The sequence below is a fragment of the Drosophila nasuta genome, chromosome X (genome assembly GCF_023558535.2).
Source record: "Drosophila nasuta strain 15112-1781.00 chromosome X, ASM2355853v1, whole genome shotgun sequence".
Lineage (NCBI taxonomy): Eukaryota > Metazoa > Arthropoda > Insecta > Diptera > Drosophilidae > Drosophila > Drosophila nasuta.
Window position 1 is genome coordinate 29,815,963 of NC_083459.1, and position 18,387 is coordinate 29,834,349.

Here is an 18,387-nt window from a genome sequence, read left to right on the forward strand (position 1 = left end):
ATTAATTGATATTCCACATATTTTTGTTCTTACATTATAAATTCACAAGCCATTGATTTTCTTCCATTTGTAACACTTTTGAAATAAACGTTGATATTACACAATTTAAGCATGTCAACCAATATTTTACTTAGATATTTAGATAAACTTTATTGTGAAAGCACAAGTAAGACTAACATTTATTATATTTTTAAGCCTAAGTAAACTATGTTGTAAGCTCTCTCTCTCTCTCTCTGTCTCGAATAAGAGATTTTTGATAATTATTAGGAGCGCGAGACTGGCTCAAGGCAAAGAGCACATTCGAGATGTATATAAATCGAGTGTACATACAAAAAAAAAAAAACTGATATTAAAAACTACACACAAACACTTTCAAGTTGCTTGTGGTATTGTGTACCATCTATGAATAATTATGTGTATATTATTTTAGAATGAATGTCAATCTCTGCACGCAGTGTTGTACATTAACTCGAAGCTGGGAAGCTTTGCCACTGCTGCTGCTGTTTTTGCCACTCTTCGTGCCACATTGGTGCAACGCAGCTGATTGTGGTACTCGCAGGGCGTGGCATAGGTGATCGGTTGGCCATTGCGGAGCACACAAACTGGACGATAATAACGTGGACAGCTGTACTCACAGCTGTTGGCATCCTCACCAATGGCTTCGATGTTGTCGCCACGCTTCACCTCAAGTTCCTCCTCCTCCTCTCCCTCTCCCTGATCATCATCATCATCATCGCCGTCGTAGCCATCAGATTCATCGAACTGTTCCTCGATGCTTCTGGGCTGGAAATAAATATCCTCGCTCCCAGCCGACGCATAGCTAACAGCCTGCTCTTTTGCCTTGGCTGTCGCTGTAAAAGCCAGTAATCCGATCAACACCAATGTCAAAGTCTGACGCATGTTTGCACTCTAAACTCCTAAGCTCCAATTGACGTCCCCTTTATATATAGAGACATGGCTCTCTTTTTTCTTCTTTTTTTTGCGGCCAACAGTTGTGCAAATACCCAAATAAAAACAAAACACTTTCGTCGTTGTCTTCGGCTCTCTCCTGCTCTCTAAATTTCTGTGTTGTTGGCCATATGTCACCAGAAATGTTGGCGTCATACGCAATTCAACAAAATGTGAATCAAGGTCAATCTGCTGCCCTCACTTTTCACTCCTCCAACTACAACTCCCAACTTGGAACTCAACTATAGCTTGACATTGCTGATAACACTAACTACCCTTGCCCTACCTGACGTAAGCGGGCATAACCCTGTCGTGATTTCGCTTGGCGCATGTGAAATTTGGCAACGTCGCACTTTGATGATGCGGCAAGTACTTGTAATAATTGCTTCCTTCTAAATCTCTAAATCTTAAATCGAATGAATCAAATTAATTAACTTGTTCGCTCTGGCTGATCTTACTGATGTAAGGTATTATTAGATATTAAGCGTATTTAAATTATACCAAAATATAGCTTGAAGTAAATAAATGTTTTTCTATAAATTAAACAACAACATAATTGTTGTAGTATTTAATACTAGATTTTATATAGCAAATAAAATAAAAAAAACCATAAGTTAAACTCAAGTACTAATAGAAAACAAAACCATGAATAAAATAATGAATTTTAAGGCTATCATAAAAAAGACACAAGTCAAGCTCAAGTATCAATGTAAAAGAGAGACTAAGAAATATTTAATTTCAATGGTATCATAAAAAAAGAATATAAGATAAGAACAAAAAAAGAAAAGGAAGAGAAAGAAAATAAAAAAGAAAAGAAAAAATTAAGGAAATGAAAAGAACATAAAAAAAGAAAAAGAATAAAAAAAGAGAAAAAAAATAATTTAAGAAAGGAAAAATAAATATTTATTAAAAGAATACCAGAAGTCAAATTTTTTTTATTATAAACATCTCAAAAACAAAATTATTTTTTTAAATAAAGTTAAATGAATACTGAGCCTTGCTTTTTGTAATACAAGAAATTGAAGTAAAATATTAAATCTAAAAAGTATGGTAAGTGTATTTGAAATTCGCTGTTGCTACCCAAAAAAAAACTTCAGCGAGCTGCTTATCAATTGCGCAAAAAAAGAAACTACAAAATTTAAATAATTGTTTACAAATTGCCACAGATTACTGAGGGCTTTTTATAGACTTTAACAATTGTGTATATATATATAGGAAATTACATTTCATTTTGATTATAATAGTATATAAAATATATTGCAATATTGTGCCATTCTCCGTAATAGTAATTAGATGCATCACAAGTTTCTAAGTTTCCACAAAATATAGGAATGAAGGCAGTCGGGGTAATCAAACGTCTCTGATAATATTGGCACGTCGGATTTTAGATTAAGATTAAATCCAATCGAGATATCCCTGCTCATAAGCATGACGCACCATGGCAAACATGCGATGATTGGCCTCGTCACCGGCTATATCGATCGACAGCTGATGGAACTCCGGGCCATGCATGTCCGTCTCAAAGAGCTTCGAGAGACGATCGCAATCGGCCTCGTTGCCCAACAACCAAGGCAAAAAGTGCAAACAGATCATGACGCCATAGAACGCATAACGTTTAAAATGCGCTTCAAAGTGTTCAAAGCTGCAAAACCAGAGAGAGATTAGATTGGATGATTTGGTAATGTTAATGAGAGTTCGTTCAACCTGTAATCGTTGAGCAGCTGCTCAAGCTGCTCCTCGCTAAGCGAATCCTTGTTGCGCTGCAACACCAACTCCAGCGTTTCGTGCATCTTCTTGTGATACAAACGCAACAGATGCGGAAAGATCGTTTCACGCTCCTCCGGTGGCGTATTCATGTACAACGTAAAGCTCAAATCAATGGCCGTTGTGCTGTAGCGCAACTCCTGGAAATCGATCATCTTGATGTTGTCCACCTTGCCGCCGTCGTCTTCGCGGAACAGAACATTATTGCGATTGAAATCGCCATGCAAGAATGTGCTAAAATTGCTCGACTGAGAATCAGTGCGAATGTGCTCCAAAATCTCAGTTGGCTGCTCAAAGTATCTTGAGCGCAGCTGTTCCAGCTTTGCGGCGAATTTCACATCATTCTCTCCGTCCGACTGCAGCAGTTGCTCCCGGCAACGATCGTAGAAGCCATAGAAGCGATCAAATGCCGCACGATAAAGAACTGCGAAGAGATTCGCCTCGTCCGGCTTGGACACAAACGACAAATCAACCACTCCGGCACGCAGGCGTTGATGCACCTGCGGTTGCAGGATGCGTATCGCATAGCCGAGCGCATGATAAGGACCCAGGACACCGAACATGGCGTCCAACTGATCGTGGCGTAGCGTCAGACGCGGACCAAGTGCATAGCCAGCGGGCTTCAGATGTTGCAATGCCAACACAGCCTCACGATCCTCGCTCAAACCTGCAAGAGAAATAAAAAAAGATGGATGATGAAATGTATGATGTAATTTCTGGCGACTCACCCTCAATGATGCCAAACTGGGCGCGATAATTGCGCGGCACAAACTCCTCCACCAGCGTTGTGTTGAGATGGCTGCTGCGCAACAGTTGCTCGTAGGCGGGCAGGATCTCGGCATAGAGGAAGATCTCGTTGGCGAACTGAACGTACGCCTTGCTCGACTCACGGAACGTCTTTTCACCCTTCATGAACTTGACAAGGACGAGCTCTTGCTTAACGCGACTGTCGTCGATCTGCAGATCGAGTTCGATGGTGTAAACCGCTGACATGAAGCCATCGAGACCGGTGGAGCATTGAACGCGATGGGCGATCAAAGTGGTATCCTTGCCAAAGTATTTGGAGATATCGTAGACGAGATGGCGCTCAATGAAGTCCAATTGCTGCTGGGGCGTTGACATCTTGTTAGTGTTCTTGTGCGTACTTTGTTCACTATGCGAATGATTGAGTTACGCACAAGGCGATCTCTTTCATCAGCTTCAATTAAGGCTTCAATTATCTAAAGTACACGTAGGTGACTGTTATCGAAACCGATTGAGGCAGCCAATTAACCGGTTTAAATACACACAATTGTCTTTGTTTGTTTGTTGCACCATCGTTATCATTATCGATAGCATTACAATTGGTGATTGCGTATCGAACTGCCTCCACTCTCTGCATTCGCCCATAAGTTGCAGCCGGTAATCCAATAATTTTCTAAATTAAACTTGTGACTTCCATAAACAATAATGCACTATTGTATTTATTTAATGCATATTCATTATCTACTTTTGTTGTGCATGTTTGATAATTCATCCGTTTCATTCGATTGTGCAGCTGCATCGATAGTTGACACCCACCCAGTCAGTGTGACCACTAACAAAAATTAAGAGATGCAGTATCTTTTGGTATGTTTTCAACATCGTACTGCTGTCACTTACCAATCTTCATTTCACCTCTATTCGTAGAAAAAACAAGGACTCTCGTTTTTCGTATTTAAGTTAATAAAATGCTTACCACATTTTTGATTTACTCGACGACACATACAAATAAATGATCAAATCAGTCACTAAAAAAATTATTATATATAAGCATCATTGGCATTATTAATTGCTAGCATTTTCAAAAAGCGGCGCCCGACCCAAACAAAAAGTGTAACCAGCCAAGTGTTACGCAAGTGTTATACTTGGTATATTTCAGAAACTGCACTTGTGGTCACACTGCCACCCAGTACTGGTAAACAAATATTGGCAATTGCCAGCCCTGCTCTCTGGCTGGAGTAATAAATAAAAAACTCGAATTTGTTTCAAAACGCAAACGCTCGGAAACTAAAATAATGTTAATTTCAATTAGCACTCCACGATAACGCAATTGTTTATCTACAAACGGGAGGTTCGTTGTCGGGTGTGCTCAGTGTTGTCAGACAGCTTGTGATTTTTAAATAACGCATAGAAGAAAGATGCAAAGCATATATGTATATATATATGTACATATGTGGAAAGAAGCAGCAGGCAGACTGGCGTCAAAAATCTTAAGCCAAGCTCTTAAGTAGCGCTTAATAAAGCAAATTTGAATTGGCAAAATTGTGTAGTTTTGTTAGTGGCGACCTCTAATAAACGAATAAATAATACAAAACCAAAAGAAGTATATGAAGCTCGTAATAAAAATGCATTTACAGCATGTCTGTCTCCAATAATGTGTGTGGGTGTGTGTATGCAAGCAAACGAACAGTTTCCAACACTTCCCACGATTGAGTGAGTGCGTGTTGTAGTACTTATCAGCACTGCTTCGCTTGCAGTATTTTATGTGTATTTTGCACGTTGCTGGTATTTTGGTATTTTGTATTTCTCTTCATTTTCGTTTTGCTCTTTGGTCCGTTCAGACGTGAGTTGAGCGCGCGCGTTTTTCGTCGTCGTCCCGTCGCCGTCGTTGATTTTTCGTGGTTTCTCTCGTCGCCCGTTATTTATTATTATTATTATGTGTGTGGTGGCAACAAATATCAAAATATGAAAGCTATACAATACAATACAACAGCAAAAACACAAGCAAGCAGTACAAACAGAATGTACATCATATGTAGCTTGCTTTAACTACTAACAAAACGCTCTTTGCTGCCTACTGTGTTTTTTTTTCATTTTTTTTTTTTTGTTGCCCGTCGTTTTTTCTTGCGCATGGTTCCAACAAACGCTGCAGCAGCAGCAGTAAAAAGGTTGGTGAAAATATTATAGACGACGTCGTCGTCGGCCCGTTCTCGTTATCGGCTGCCGTCGCGTTTGTGTGTGTGTGCATTATTTTTTGTTATTGTGTTGCGGTATTTTCTCCTCTTCTATGTTTTTTTTTAACTAAAAAAGTTTGCTGTTCACAAAAAAGTGCATTTAGTTATCGGAAAAGCAATCGAAAAATAACAATAATGGAATTGTCTGTGAGCATTTCTTTTTCCTTTTGCTTTGCGCCTCCTCCGCTGTTGCGACGCGCTCTTTTGAAAGCCGCAGCGTCGTCGCTGCTGCTGCTGTCGCCTTAACTGTCTGTGTATGCGTGCGACAGCATTTTTTTCTGTTTTTTTTTTCTTTTTGTATGTGCTAAAGTTTATTGTTGAATATGTTTTAATGTCTCGCCTGCTCTCTCTGCATCTCTCTCTTGCTGCTTTTGTATGAATTTATATATGTACATTTTAAAAACGTTTTCAGCGTGAAAAGCAACAAAAACAAAATCCAAGTGTATACACACACACACACATACAAACATACATATGCCTGCATGTGTGTGCGTGTGTTGGTAAGCAGAAGGAGAAGCAGCGCAGCAGCAGCATCGCCGTTTGCTTCCAAGTGAAACATGTTTTTAATATTACCCACAGCAACAACAACAATAATAATTCAACAGCAACAACAACGTTAATTGCAAATAAAGAGCAGCTGCAACAACAACAGCAAAAGCATAAACAGCATTGACAACAACAACGACAACAATCATCAGTCAAAATGTAAGTGCTGCCTTTTATTAATACATGTATGTATGTTTGTGTGTGTGTGTTGCGTCTCATCAGCAGCATCAAATTTGTTTGGTTATGTTGAATTGGCGATGCCGCTCTGCTGCTGGCGTCAACGCAACGTCGCTGCCGGCGTTGCCACTGTGTTACATTTTGCGCGCATACGGTGGCAGCGCTGTCACCATCACTGCTGCTGCTGCTTGCTCTATGTATTGGTCCACAAACATATTGGATTTGTTGCCGGCATTTTTCTCTCGCTCTCTCTACCTCTCTGCGTGTACCTATGTGTGTGTGTGTGTGTGTGCAATTCTTTTTTCTGTTTCTGATTGGAACGAAGGCATGTGGTTTTTGCTTGCGGTCTGTAAATGAGTGAGCGTCTGTTTGCATGCATGTGTGTGTGCACGCCAGGTAACAGCGCATCAGAAACACACATAGACACACACACACACAATGCTGGCAAAAGGCAAACAAGAATTAAATAAAAAAGCCATTGACGCCATCAGAACGAACGAAGAGAGAGGGGGCAGCAGCGCTGCTGCAGCGGCTGACGAACGAGCAGCGCGTCATTGAAGTTGAAACAGCAAAACATACACATGAATATAAAAATATACACATACATATGTACATATATATAGAAGTATAGGTAGACGGCCGTGTACAGCTACAACTACAACACAGCCAGGCAGGCTGGCGCTCTCATTCTGCTCTCTCACTCACTCTCCCTTTGCCAGCGACGACGTCGACGACGTGTTGTCTGCACAAAGAGTGAGTTAACGACGCTGCTTTTATTTCTATTTGTCGTTACTCTTGTTGTTGTTTTTGCACGCATGCATAAATGCTAATTGAAATTATAACTAAATTGTTTAATTGAGAAACACACACATAAACAAAGAGAGCCAGCCAGACATATGTTTGCCCATGATAAGAGAGCAAAGAGCGTGCGTTGTTTCTCTCTCGTGTGCTCAGTATTTTGCAGACTGCATTTTAATTACAGTTTGTGTGTTGTTCACCAAGAACAACAACAACAGCAGCAGACACAAGGGATTCGTTTTCTGAGAGAGGGAGAGAGAGAGAGCGAGCGCGCGCAAGGTACAAGTGTGCGCGCAATAATATTTTGCTCTCTCTCGCATTGCTCGCGAGCTCAAAGCAAAAGTTTTCAACAACGTTGCCGGCGGCAGCGGCAGCAACAGCAGCAGAATAGCCACCTCTCGTTCTCTCGCTCTCCCCGTTAAGTCCTCGGACTTCTGCTTCAGCCAACTGCAGTCCGCATGGTCGTCAACAGCTGGACAGTAGAGGGCGCCAGCAGCAGCAGCTGTTTGGCAATTGGTCACATTGAACAAATGTTGCGATGCGAGATGCGTTTGTTCAGTTGCGTTGGGTCATTGCCTCTGCTTCTTCTTCTGCTTCTGCCCTTGCACTCATGGTGTTTGTCTCGTGACTCGTGCTTCGAGCTTCGTGACTTTTTCTCCTTCCTCTTGCGTTTTATTTGCCCTTGCATTTTTGGTTTGTTTATGTCGTTAGTTGTTATTTGTTATTGCTTCTGCCTGCCTGCCTGCCTGTTTGACTGACCATTTTTCACTGGAAATACGCTCACGCATTTTAGCGGAATAATGCAAAACGATACTTTTCCACATAAACAACACGAAAAACAAACAATAAACGCAACTAAGATGCATATGAAAGCGTCGTAGCAAAAAAAAAAAAATAATAATGTAGAGTAAACGCTAAAAGCATTCACCACAAACAGGTGCAACAACAGTTCCACATTTCCAATACAAATTATAGATACAAGATATTGAAAACAAGAGAAAGAGAGAGAGAGCGTAGAAGATATTAATCTACTGATCGCATCAATTTTAAATGTTTGCATTAATCCAAATACGACTAGAAAGACGCTTTTGTGGCAGAAAGTTTAACCTTAATTCGAACGAAGAAAAAAACAGATTAAAAATAGTATATTTAATTAGCATTATATGTTATGTAGTAAGTTTTTGAATATTGCTTATTCCAAGAGAGAATTCTTTTAGCGAGTAAAAAAAGAATTAAAATTATGTTCAAGTATCGAGGTTGTTGGGATTAGTCGAGCAGTTGGATCTTCTGAACTGATTAAGAAATTCAATTTTTGGGTGGATAATTCAGATTATCGGAGATCTTACTCAATGTTTCTTATTAAACACAAAAGTCAACATATTATCTATGAACTTTCGCTCATAAGCACATTGAAGCTTTGAAAGTATTCAATTAATCGAATCCTGAAATTAAAGATTCAGCTTTTTGGTGCTTAAATAAAATTTGGAGAGTTTACCCAACGTTTCTTCTTATTTAACACAAATTTCAATGTAAATTTCCCAGTTTTCAGTATATCAACAATAAATTTTCGCTGAAAAGCACATTTTGAAGCTTTGAAATTGAGTAAATACAATTCTTTAATAAGATTATTGGAGAGCTTACTCAATGTTGCTTAATTAACACAAATTTCAATATAAATAAGTTTCACAAATTTTTAAAATATTAACAATGAACTTGCAAAAGCTCAAAAGCACATGGAAGCTTTCTTCTTCACTTAATCGAATCGGTGCTGGATTTGTATGCCATTATTTTGTTGACAACTCCGTTCAGCTGCTGACTCGGCTTTCTGCCTGGCCTCGACAGCAGCACGAGCCGCTTGATAGGCCGCCGCCTTGATCTGATCGCAGCCGCGACGCATGTTATCGATTTGGGATTGGAGGCGATTGTTGCGTCGCTTGGCGGTCGCAAGCATTTGACGCTTCTCATTGCAGCCAGCTTGCAGCAACTTGCCCAAGTTGCCGATGCCGCCACAAATGTTGCGATTGAGCGACTCCCTCAAGTGAGCGAGTCGCTTGATGTGCTCACTCGATGCCTTGATGCCATGCTCGACCTTCTGTCTGTGGCACTCGGTGTGCTGCAGCGAAGTGCGCACTTGGGAGCTAAATGCTTCCGCCGAACGCAGCTCATCGTGCAAGGCGTTGACAAAGGCTCGCTTACAGGTGAGAACCGCTTGCACGGACTTGGAGGCTTGCTTCGCCTTCTCAGCCAACTGCATTTTCACCTGCTTCGAGGCCAAGGCAGCGGCATGCGATTGCTCATCGTTGGCTGCTGTGGCCTCCTGTGCCGCCTTTGCTGCCATCTTTGCGACAACCAAGTCCATGTCCATGTCTGTGGACCTTTCCAAGTTGCATTGCGTCGTCGTTGAGATTGAGACTGAGACGTCGTCGTCGACGTTGACTTCCTCATCAGTTGCTTCCTCGTCGGACAGCTGTTCCTCAAAGTGCGCTTGTGACAACAACAGGATTATAACAATCCAATAAATCCAATTCATATTCAAATGATCTCAAATCGTTTTGAAATTGATATCCCAGCGTCTCGAAAGGAAATAATTTATTCAGGGCGAAAACAAACATTTATATCTATTATTTTTTTACCTTACATATGTCAAATTAAAGTCTTGCTATTAAAACTTAAATATTGGGGTAAAGTAGAAATATTACCATTTTTATATAAGAATTTGTGGTTTCCACAAGTTAGTGTTGAGTATTTATTAGAAGAAAGAATGAATTGAGATTTCAAAGATTGTTCATAATTCTTAATTTTAAATTTGATATCCATTTTTTATATATAAATTTAAAATAGCAACACCATAAAATACAAATTGTTTAGACATTTTTATGCTCCGTTTCATTCATTTTCATTCAGTTCAAATGTCACATTTGGCTCATGTAAAAACAAAAAAATAAAATAAATTTGGTTTTTCTACGTTCGAAAGCTATGTGACAATATCGATAACAAACGTAGAAATATCGAATTTGGGTATATTATTTCAGTCACGCGATATTTTATCGAGGTGAAACCGAAACAGAAAAATTTATAATAAAAATGGGTGCGAAGCTATGCAAATTGCATTACTGATTCTTTAAAATCATTCTTTTTAAATTTTTTGAAGATTTTAATCGCTCATTTATTGATAATTTGGTGATAAAAGTTTGCGTAAAGAAATACTTTTTAGTTTACCCCATGTCATCGATAACTAATTAAATACCATTCAGCGTTCGCAATGTTATCGATAACTATTACTAAATAAATACTAACTTGCTCCATGTTATCGATGATGCTTGCTTTGGCTTCTGTTCTTGTGCACTGCAATTAACAGGACTTCACGCTGTTAAGTAGCCACTGTTAAATGCAAATGAGATGAATGAAGACGCTTAAATGCGTGTGAGGGAGAGACAGAGAGAGAAGTATTGCATTTGCACCTGTGCGACGAAGCTCATTGCAGTGCCACTTAAAAGCGCAGATTAGTTAAATGCGTTTTAAATGTGTACAAAATTGTGTATTGGGGCCTTTTGATTTTTATTGCGCAGCAACTGAACGCGATGACGACGCTGCCAAATCGAAATAACAACAACAATACCAAGAAACGCAACGCAGACACGTGAGTCGAGTCTCTTGGTGGGTGGGTCAGAGAGGCGATGATGGGGAAGGGGAAGGGGACGTTGGGTAAGGGTTATTTGATCACACGAAATGCATTCAAAACAAAGTTGACAGACACTTTACACGTGCTGCCGCTGTCGCTGCTAGCGTCGCAGTCGACGTCGCAGTTGCTGTCATTGTCGGTGGGTGGCGCTGACTGGAACTGCGCTTTAAAAGCGCCACAACAAATGCACAAAGATATGCGCGATGTGTGCGAAAAAGTGTCGCGTCATTGTCGTGGGACGAAGACGACGTCGACGACGATAATGAAGAGGAGGTGAAAGTATTCCGAAAATAAAGAAACGTCATTTCTTTTGTTGTGCTATTATTCTAATCAGCGCAAGCAAGCGAACCAGAGCAACTGATAGCTGAAGAGTGTGAGAGAGAGACAGGGAGAGAGGGAGAGAACACATGTGAGAGCGCAGACGATTGCATGTGAATGTGTGTGTATAGAATAAACCGAAATAATAACAATAATATAAACAACGTTCTTGCAAAGTCGCAATTGGAATTGGAGAGTCGCGAGTCGGAAATATCTAATTGGAATTTATTCTACGAACTGCACTTGCCGTCGACGTCGTCGTCACTGTTGTTGTTGTTGTTATTATTGTTTGCATGATCACTCAACGCAGCCGACTAGCAATTTCAATGCCAGTGTCAAAGCCAAGCGTCGCCGTCGTCGTCGTTGTTGTCATTGATGAACTCACGCACACACACACATACATGCAGAACGTCACACGCACGCATATGCATGTGTAATGAGAATTCTGGCTGCAATATGGCGGCGGCAAAGCTTTGTTTTTGTTAGTGCGAATATTTCGATAAACAGCAGTTATCGATTAGCGATTACAGGGCCAGTTGCTGTTTTTATTTGATGTGTGTTTGCTGTTGTTGCTGCTTCCTCTCCTTCTGTTTTCTGTCGCTTTAATTAATGCTTATTATATTTTTGTGCTATTGCGCTTCGGGGCGCAAAAGCGACAGCGACTTTCTGTGTGTGTGTGTGTGTATGGTTTTTTTATTGCGCTGACCTTGTGTGTGTTTAGCAAGCAACAGCAGCAGCAAACAGCGGCGGCGACGACGACAAAAGCGCAAACAAAGCTTGCGCGACTCTTTTTTCGCTTTGTCGTTTGGCGACTGCGCCGCCGAATTCGTTGCGGCGAAATCGGTCATTGAACTTTGAACCAAACAACAACAACGACAGCAACAAAAATAAGAGAATGTATGTGAGTGTATAATAAACGAAGCGAAAATTCTGTTGCTGTATGTGTGACTGTCTGTCGGTGTGTCTGTATTTGTTTTGTTGCCAGCGGGCATTCCGTTACGCACTTAAGCGCAAGACAGAGACAACAACAATAGAAAGCATCTGCTCTCACTTACTCTGCCCGCCTCACTTCCTCCCTCCCCCGGTCTTGGCCCTTCGCTTACTCGCCACTTGTGCAATCCCAGGCCATTAAAAAAGTAAAAGAAAATGCTTTCAAAAGCGCAAAAAAAAAACCGTTTAATGTTGTTGTTGCTGTAGTTGCTGTCGTTTTTTATTTTGTGGCTAATCAGCGCAAACAGCGCGCACCGAAAACGCCTACAAAGTATTTTTAGTACCAAAAATACAAAAAGAAATGGGAACACACAGACAGCACAGACACTCGCACGCATGCACACGTACACAGGAAGGGAGAGCGCGAGTGGGAAAGAGTGAGAAAGCAGCAGCAGCAGCAGCTCGTATAATATTCAATAACCAAAATGTAGTTTTGTTGTTGTCGCCCACATGTTGCGCAAAAGACTTGCTTGCCTATGTGTGTGTGTGCGAATATTTGATGAATTTAATTTGAATTGATTCAATAAAGAAAAGTATAAAATAGCCCAAATTCTATAATATATGAGCAATAAGAAAGAAGAGCTAAGCAACAACTATTTGGGTCACGCATAACGCGCGCTTCTTCTTCGTCTGCTTTGACTAGAGCATGCGTGCGTTGTTATTGTTGTTGTTGTTGCTGGTGGTGGGTGGCTTGGATAGCCAAAGAGAGCGGAGGAGAGCAAAAGAGTAGGAGAGTAAAGCGAAAGCAGAAGAGCACGCACTCGCTCACTCTGCGCTGACGTCAAACGGTGCTGGATCGTTAAGTTTTTGTTTTCTTTTCTTTTTTTCTCTCGACTAATGCACTCGAATAGCAGGAGATGGCGGTTCAATGATACATTTAGGATAGCGAGGGGGGAAAGGAGCAACGGCCACCCACAAAAAAAGAAAGAAAAAAAGAAGCAGAGTTGCCAGCTGCGCGTGAAATTTAATTGGCGTCGTTGTTGTCGTTGTCGTTGTGTGGGATTCTGTGCGTGGGGGGCGCTGTTGAATTTTGAATCGCGCCGACCAAAAATAAATTATGATGCATGCAAAAGTTGTTGCTGCCCTGACTAAAAATACGCACACAGACTCAAAGCTCTCTGCTGCTTATGTTTGAATTATACATGCAAACACAAGCTGATTGCTGCGACAGTAGAGTAAATGTTGTGACGTCACAACTGGACTGGACTCGATCTATCGATCGGTCACAAGCAGAACTCGTGCAATTGATAAGCAGCAAACACGACGACGACGACGAGCATACGCACAAAGCAAGTTAGTGTTTAACTGGCTGTGATTTTGATGGATCACTCGAATAGTGTGTTGCATGTTGGCCAGTGTTGTCGATGATGATTATCAGATGCCATTTGAATGTCATCGCGTCGCCGTGACGCATCCGCCAAATGTTTTTTTCCCCTCCTTGTATTTTTTTTTTTTGCACCGTGTGAATCAGAAACTGAAAGAATCATTCATGGGATGGAGAACTGGTTTGTTTGTTTGTTTCTTATTTTTTTTTTTAAGATTGCAATGTAATGTGTGTGTGTGTGTTTGTGTGTGAGTGAGTGAGTAATATGCTTTTCTGCAGAATTGCAACAGTATGGCAACGCTGGCGCGCATTTGCATGGCAACGGCAAAGCGAAAACAAATGCCAAAATAGTATGTCAGAATAACAACAACAAAGGCAACGGCAACACAGCTTTTAACTGCGACCACTTTCACCACAACAACAACAACAGCAACAACTAAACGTATTTGCCGCTCACTTGCGAGACTGTTTGTATGTATGTGAGCTTGTATGTGTCAGGGGTGTCAGGCCAAGTGAATTGACTGTTCAACTCATTAAAACATTTGTGCGCACACAGCAAACACACATCTAATTATAATAAAAAATAATACTAAAAACTTTCTTTGCTTGGTAACAACACAGAGGGCGCTTAACAGCTGTGACATAGCACAGAGCTTTGAGTCAGGCTTTCTATGCCAGACAAAGTCTGTGTACGCCTCACTCTTGCTGTTTCTCTCTCGCCCTCTCTCTCTCTGTGTATGTTGCAATGACTGAACGCGTGTGTGTGTGTGTGTGTGTGCGCGTGGAGCTCAAGCTATACACACACACATACATGTATGTAAACTTGCTCATGGCTCAAGCTGCTAGAACACACATACAAACACACACAGGCGACAGTCACGAACATTTACTGCGACTCACATGCGTCGCGTGTCGTTCGTTCACCTGCCGAGCTCTGAGAGCGCGCGTGCTTGCGAAGATAGATTGAGAGAGAGAGTTCAGTTTGTAAAGAGAGCGAACAAGTGTTTGTGTATGTGTGTGTGTATGAGTTCTTGGAGGCCAGCGAGCGAGAGCAGAGTGTGAGCAGCGCGTGTTTTTCCTTTATTTGGTTTCTTTTGCGCCGCGCAAAATGTTATTGAATTATTGCACTTTGAATACTATACATATGTCTATGTGTGTGTGTGTGTGTCTTTGTTTGTATTGTTTATAAAATGCCCAACTAAGCTTTTCTTTATTCTATTTTTCTTTGCAGCTCTGGACGACGACAACAAATCAAGTAAAACAAAAAAAAAAATAATAAAAAGTGTAAAAACCAAAACAACAGCAAGCAACCATCAACTGGAAAATCCATCAACAACAATTGTGTTCAAAAGCTAATAATATAATCATAATAATAATAATCGTGCGTGTAATTTGTGTGTGTTTGGTTAAAATTGGTTTTGCTTCTCGTGAAATGTTTGTTCCCATGCAAAATGTGCACATCAGTACTTTGTATTAAAACTAACAATAACAACAACAACCATTTAAGTAATAACCGCAAAAAGATCAACAACAACAACAACAGTAATAAACTCACGACCACAACAATAACTTAAGAGGAAATTATAAAGTAGCTTTTTTGGCATCTGGCGGCGGCATTGACCAGCCAACATCAAATTTCTCTCTCTTTCCCTCTCCTGAGAGGCGCTCACATTTCTTAGTGTGTGTGTGCCAGTGAGAGAGAGAACAAGAGCGTCCGCGAGCGAGAGCGAGAAAAGAAGAAAGTGTTGTGTTTGTTTTTGTTTTCGTTTTGGGCGCCCGCGCGCACACACACACACACACGCACGCACACGGATATACGCACATGTGTGTGTGTGTGTAATGGATTTGCATTGTTCTTGCAATGAAACAGATATTATTGTAAAGCAGAGTGCGCGAGTGTGTGTGTAAATAAACGAAGTGAAATGAAATGAAATGCGCAACGTCATCATTGTCATAAAAATTGCACCGAAATTTATTCACATATGAAGAATAATAACAATAACAGCGGCAGCAGGAATGTAACAACAACAGCAGCAACACCAATAACATAACAGTAACAGTAACATAACAGCAACATAACATAGACATACACAACATTCAAAGCAAAAATCCAACAAAAGACTTAAAAAGTGTGTTCATTACTTTAAACAAAAACAAAACAAAAAAGCGAGATCGAGGAAGGATAAAATACATACAATATACACATACATAAATGCGAAAAGCGGATAAGCAAAAAAGTATTTGAGAAATCGAAGAGAAATCCAAAAAATATAATATATATACACCTATATATATAAATTACATACGCGAACAAACAAACAAAACAAAATCAGTTACCAAATTAACAACGACAAGAAAAAAAACCCCGATTAACTGCTGCAACAACGTTAATTTAATTTGTAATTTCATTACCAAATCAACAAAAAAAAGAAAAGAAAAACTAAACACATTTACCATTTATGATCAAATAAAACGCAATAAATATAGAAATATAGAGCTATATCTGGATTAACTGGATATATAAGTATATGTATGTACCTATCATTAGGTATACTACATTCTGCAATTCATCATTATAAACATTAAACCAGCAACAACAACAGCAGCCACATGTATAGATTGGAGGATACGAATAGCGGCGCCGTTATGGATAAGAACAAACAGAAATGTAAGTAATCGATTAACGATATGTAGAGAATACCTTCATAGCATTCAGCTTTTTGAAATCCTTAAGAAAGCAGGAATTTCTTTAACAACATAAACGTAAAAAAGTACTGTGCTTTCATAGCATTCAGCTCTTCGTTTGGCTTCAGCTTGTTGTTTCATAGCAGTCAGCATTATTTTTCTTATTGGAATTGACATTGGGGGAATGCATTGCTAAAAAGCTGAATGTAGCGAAGAAGAAACTTGGAAAAAAGGCATTAATAAGTTTTTTACTGCATTCTAAAAAGAAACAATATTTATTGTGATTAGTTTTGTAAATGCATTATTCTGCTACAATTTGTGCCAACTTTGAGTTTCGTAGCATTCAGTTGTTGCTTGACTGCACCTGTTGCTATCTCACTCGCCGCTGTTATCGTTTTTCGCACCTTTTGCGATTTTGTTTGGTTTTCCTGTCGTGACTAAACCGTCAATATGACGCTTTTCCGTTATAGTGGTTGTTGATGATGATGATGATGATGTTATAATCTAGTGAATTTTTTCCACGAATGCGACGATATCACATGGAGGAGGGAAGAAAAGACAAGAGAGAGAGAGGTTGCTCGGGGGCGCCGTCTGCCCGGCAATTTGTCAAGTGATTGTAAATTCTGAACTGTGCGGCGACAACAATTGCAATCATTCATGGGTCATTCATGTGAGTCACTTACTTGCAATATGACCGACACAGAGAGGGGGTGGGGGAAGGGGAAAGTGCGCCGGATGTGTGGTGACAAGTGTCGCTAGTAATCCAGTTTTAGTGATAACATTCTTTAGTTTCCCACATTCGCATTGAGCATCGCAATATTGCACACACACACTCTTCATCCTTCCTTGCGGCGCATTTTTGCTGCGCTATGAAAATGTCGTCGCAACTATTTTTGGGCTCAGGCGGCGGTCGCTCGATAGACGCCACAAGGAACTCGAAAGAATTTCAATCATAGCAAAGTTAGAAATTTATCAATAAATTTACAAAGCAGACCAGAGCTTTGCCTAAAGATAAACCCCAAGGAATTAGAAAGAAATTTTGAATCATAGCAAAGCAAAGCAAAGTTAGAAATTAATCAATAAATTTGGAAAGTTGTTTCAACATTTCGAAATGCAAAATTTCCCCTAAAGTACTTGATCAACCCTCGTTAAGTTTCCGAAATGAAGAAGCCAACAAAACCGATCGCAGACCAGAGCTTTGCCTAAAAATAAACCACACACACTTCCCTCGGAGAGTGAGAGAGAGAGAAGAGGAGGAAGAGGACAAGGGAAAGAGGGAGTCTTCCAAATTTGCAATAATAACTGTAACTGAGGCAATGCGTCGCCCCACTTGCTTCTCCCTTCCGTTCATCTTCAGTGTTGCCAATATAGCTATTTTCTAACTAGATTCGGCTCTCAATTTAGCCGGAGACGATTATTTTTGGCTATTTTACAAAAATAATTAGCTATTTTAAATAATTTGTAACACGAATTGTGTATTTTTAATACTAAAATACTATTTACCCTTTGTAGTATTTGGGGTTTTTGCTACCATCTCTATATTCAAATTAACTGGTTTTTGTGGTGATCGTTTGCGAAAAAACTGACTCAAATGTATAAACAAAAAAATTGGCGATGCTCTTGGTTAGAAGATGCCCAATTTAACCACTGCATTAAAAAATATTTGATCAATTTGCATCGAGCTGAGTACGACGTTCCAAATAAGTATCTTACACAAATTGGTAGAATAGGAAAGTACTTAAGTTCCGTGAAGGTTGGTCAAATTTTAAGCAATTTGCTTAATGAAGAAATACGAGTACTGTACAATTGATGTACAAAAATATAATAATTTTGTATTAAAAACTAAGGGCTATTTCAAATTACTATTTTTAAGAAATGTAGATATTTTTGGCTTTTTTTTTTGCCTTCTCTGCTGGTTGTCAACACTATTCATCTGCCTTTTTGTTCGTTTTTAGGTGAGCGGTCTGTGGGAATGCAAGACGTCTCCTCATTAGGCCCGCTCACTCTGCTCGACATCATCGTTGTGGTGGCTGTAATTAAAATTAAATTAATTTCGCATTTCATTTACGCTTTGGACTTCCTTGTAAAGGGGGTAAAAATAGGGAACTACACCTCAAAAAGGTTGGACTTGATATATTTCATTTGTTTCTCTTCACCTTTTGGGTTTGTGGTGACAGGTG

General features: G+C 40.0%; 4 protein-coding genes across 6 annotated transcripts in view; 1 reads left to right on the forward strand and 3 right to left on the reverse strand.

Annotated features, from left to right (window-relative positions):
* Nucleotides 1–438: 438 nt before the first annotated feature.
* Nucleotides 439–900, reverse strand: LOC132797112 (uncharacterized). Its single transcript, XM_060808628.1, has one exon. The coding sequence runs from the start codon at nt 898–900 to the stop codon at nt 439–441; it is 462 nt and encodes a 153-aa protein (XP_060664611.1).
* A 1,193-nt stretch (nt 901–2,093) lies between these two features.
* LOC132797111 (uncharacterized) lies at nt 2,094–4,015 on the reverse strand. The gene is made up of 3 exons (XM_060808627.1): nt 3,441–4,015; nt 2,653–3,379; nt 2,094–2,590 (listed from the first exon to the last, which is right to left on the reverse strand). The coding sequence occupies exons 1-3, from the start codon at nt 3,832–3,834 to the stop codon at nt 2,344–2,346; spliced, it is 1,368 nt and encodes a 455-aa protein (XP_060664610.1). The 5' UTR covers nt 3,835–4,015; the 3' UTR covers nt 2,094–2,343.
* Nucleotides 4,016–4,706: 691 nt separating this feature from the next.
* The window catches only part of LOC132796557 (serine/threonine-protein kinase minibrain), a 29,352-nt gene continuing 15,671 nt past the window's right edge, over nt 4,707–18,387 (forward strand). The window contains exons 1-3 of one of the 3 annotated variants that reach the window (XM_060807765.1): nt 4,707–4,804; nt 6,267–6,392; nt 14,754–16,190. In XM_060807765.1, coding sequence (XP_060663748.1) covers nt 16,133–16,190 — 58 coding nt within the window. In that variant the 5' untranslated portion in view covers nt 4,707–4,804; nt 6,267–6,392; nt 14,754–16,132. Of the gene's footprint in view, nt 4,805–5,186; nt 5,622–6,266; nt 6,393–14,753; nt 16,191–18,387 lie in introns of those variants that run through there. The other 2 variants (XM_060807764.1, XM_060807766.1) reach the window with 2 other exon arrangements.
* LOC132796032 (uncharacterized) lies at nt 8,808–10,025 on the reverse strand. The gene is made up of 2 exons (XM_060807047.1): nt 9,908–10,025; nt 8,808–9,781 (listed from the first exon to the last, which is right to left on the reverse strand). Exon 2 carries the CDS (start codon nt 9,736–9,738, stop codon nt 8,962–8,964), a length of 777 nt encoding a protein of 258 aa, XP_060663030.1. The 5' UTR covers nt 9,739–9,781; nt 9,908–10,025; the 3' UTR covers nt 8,808–8,961.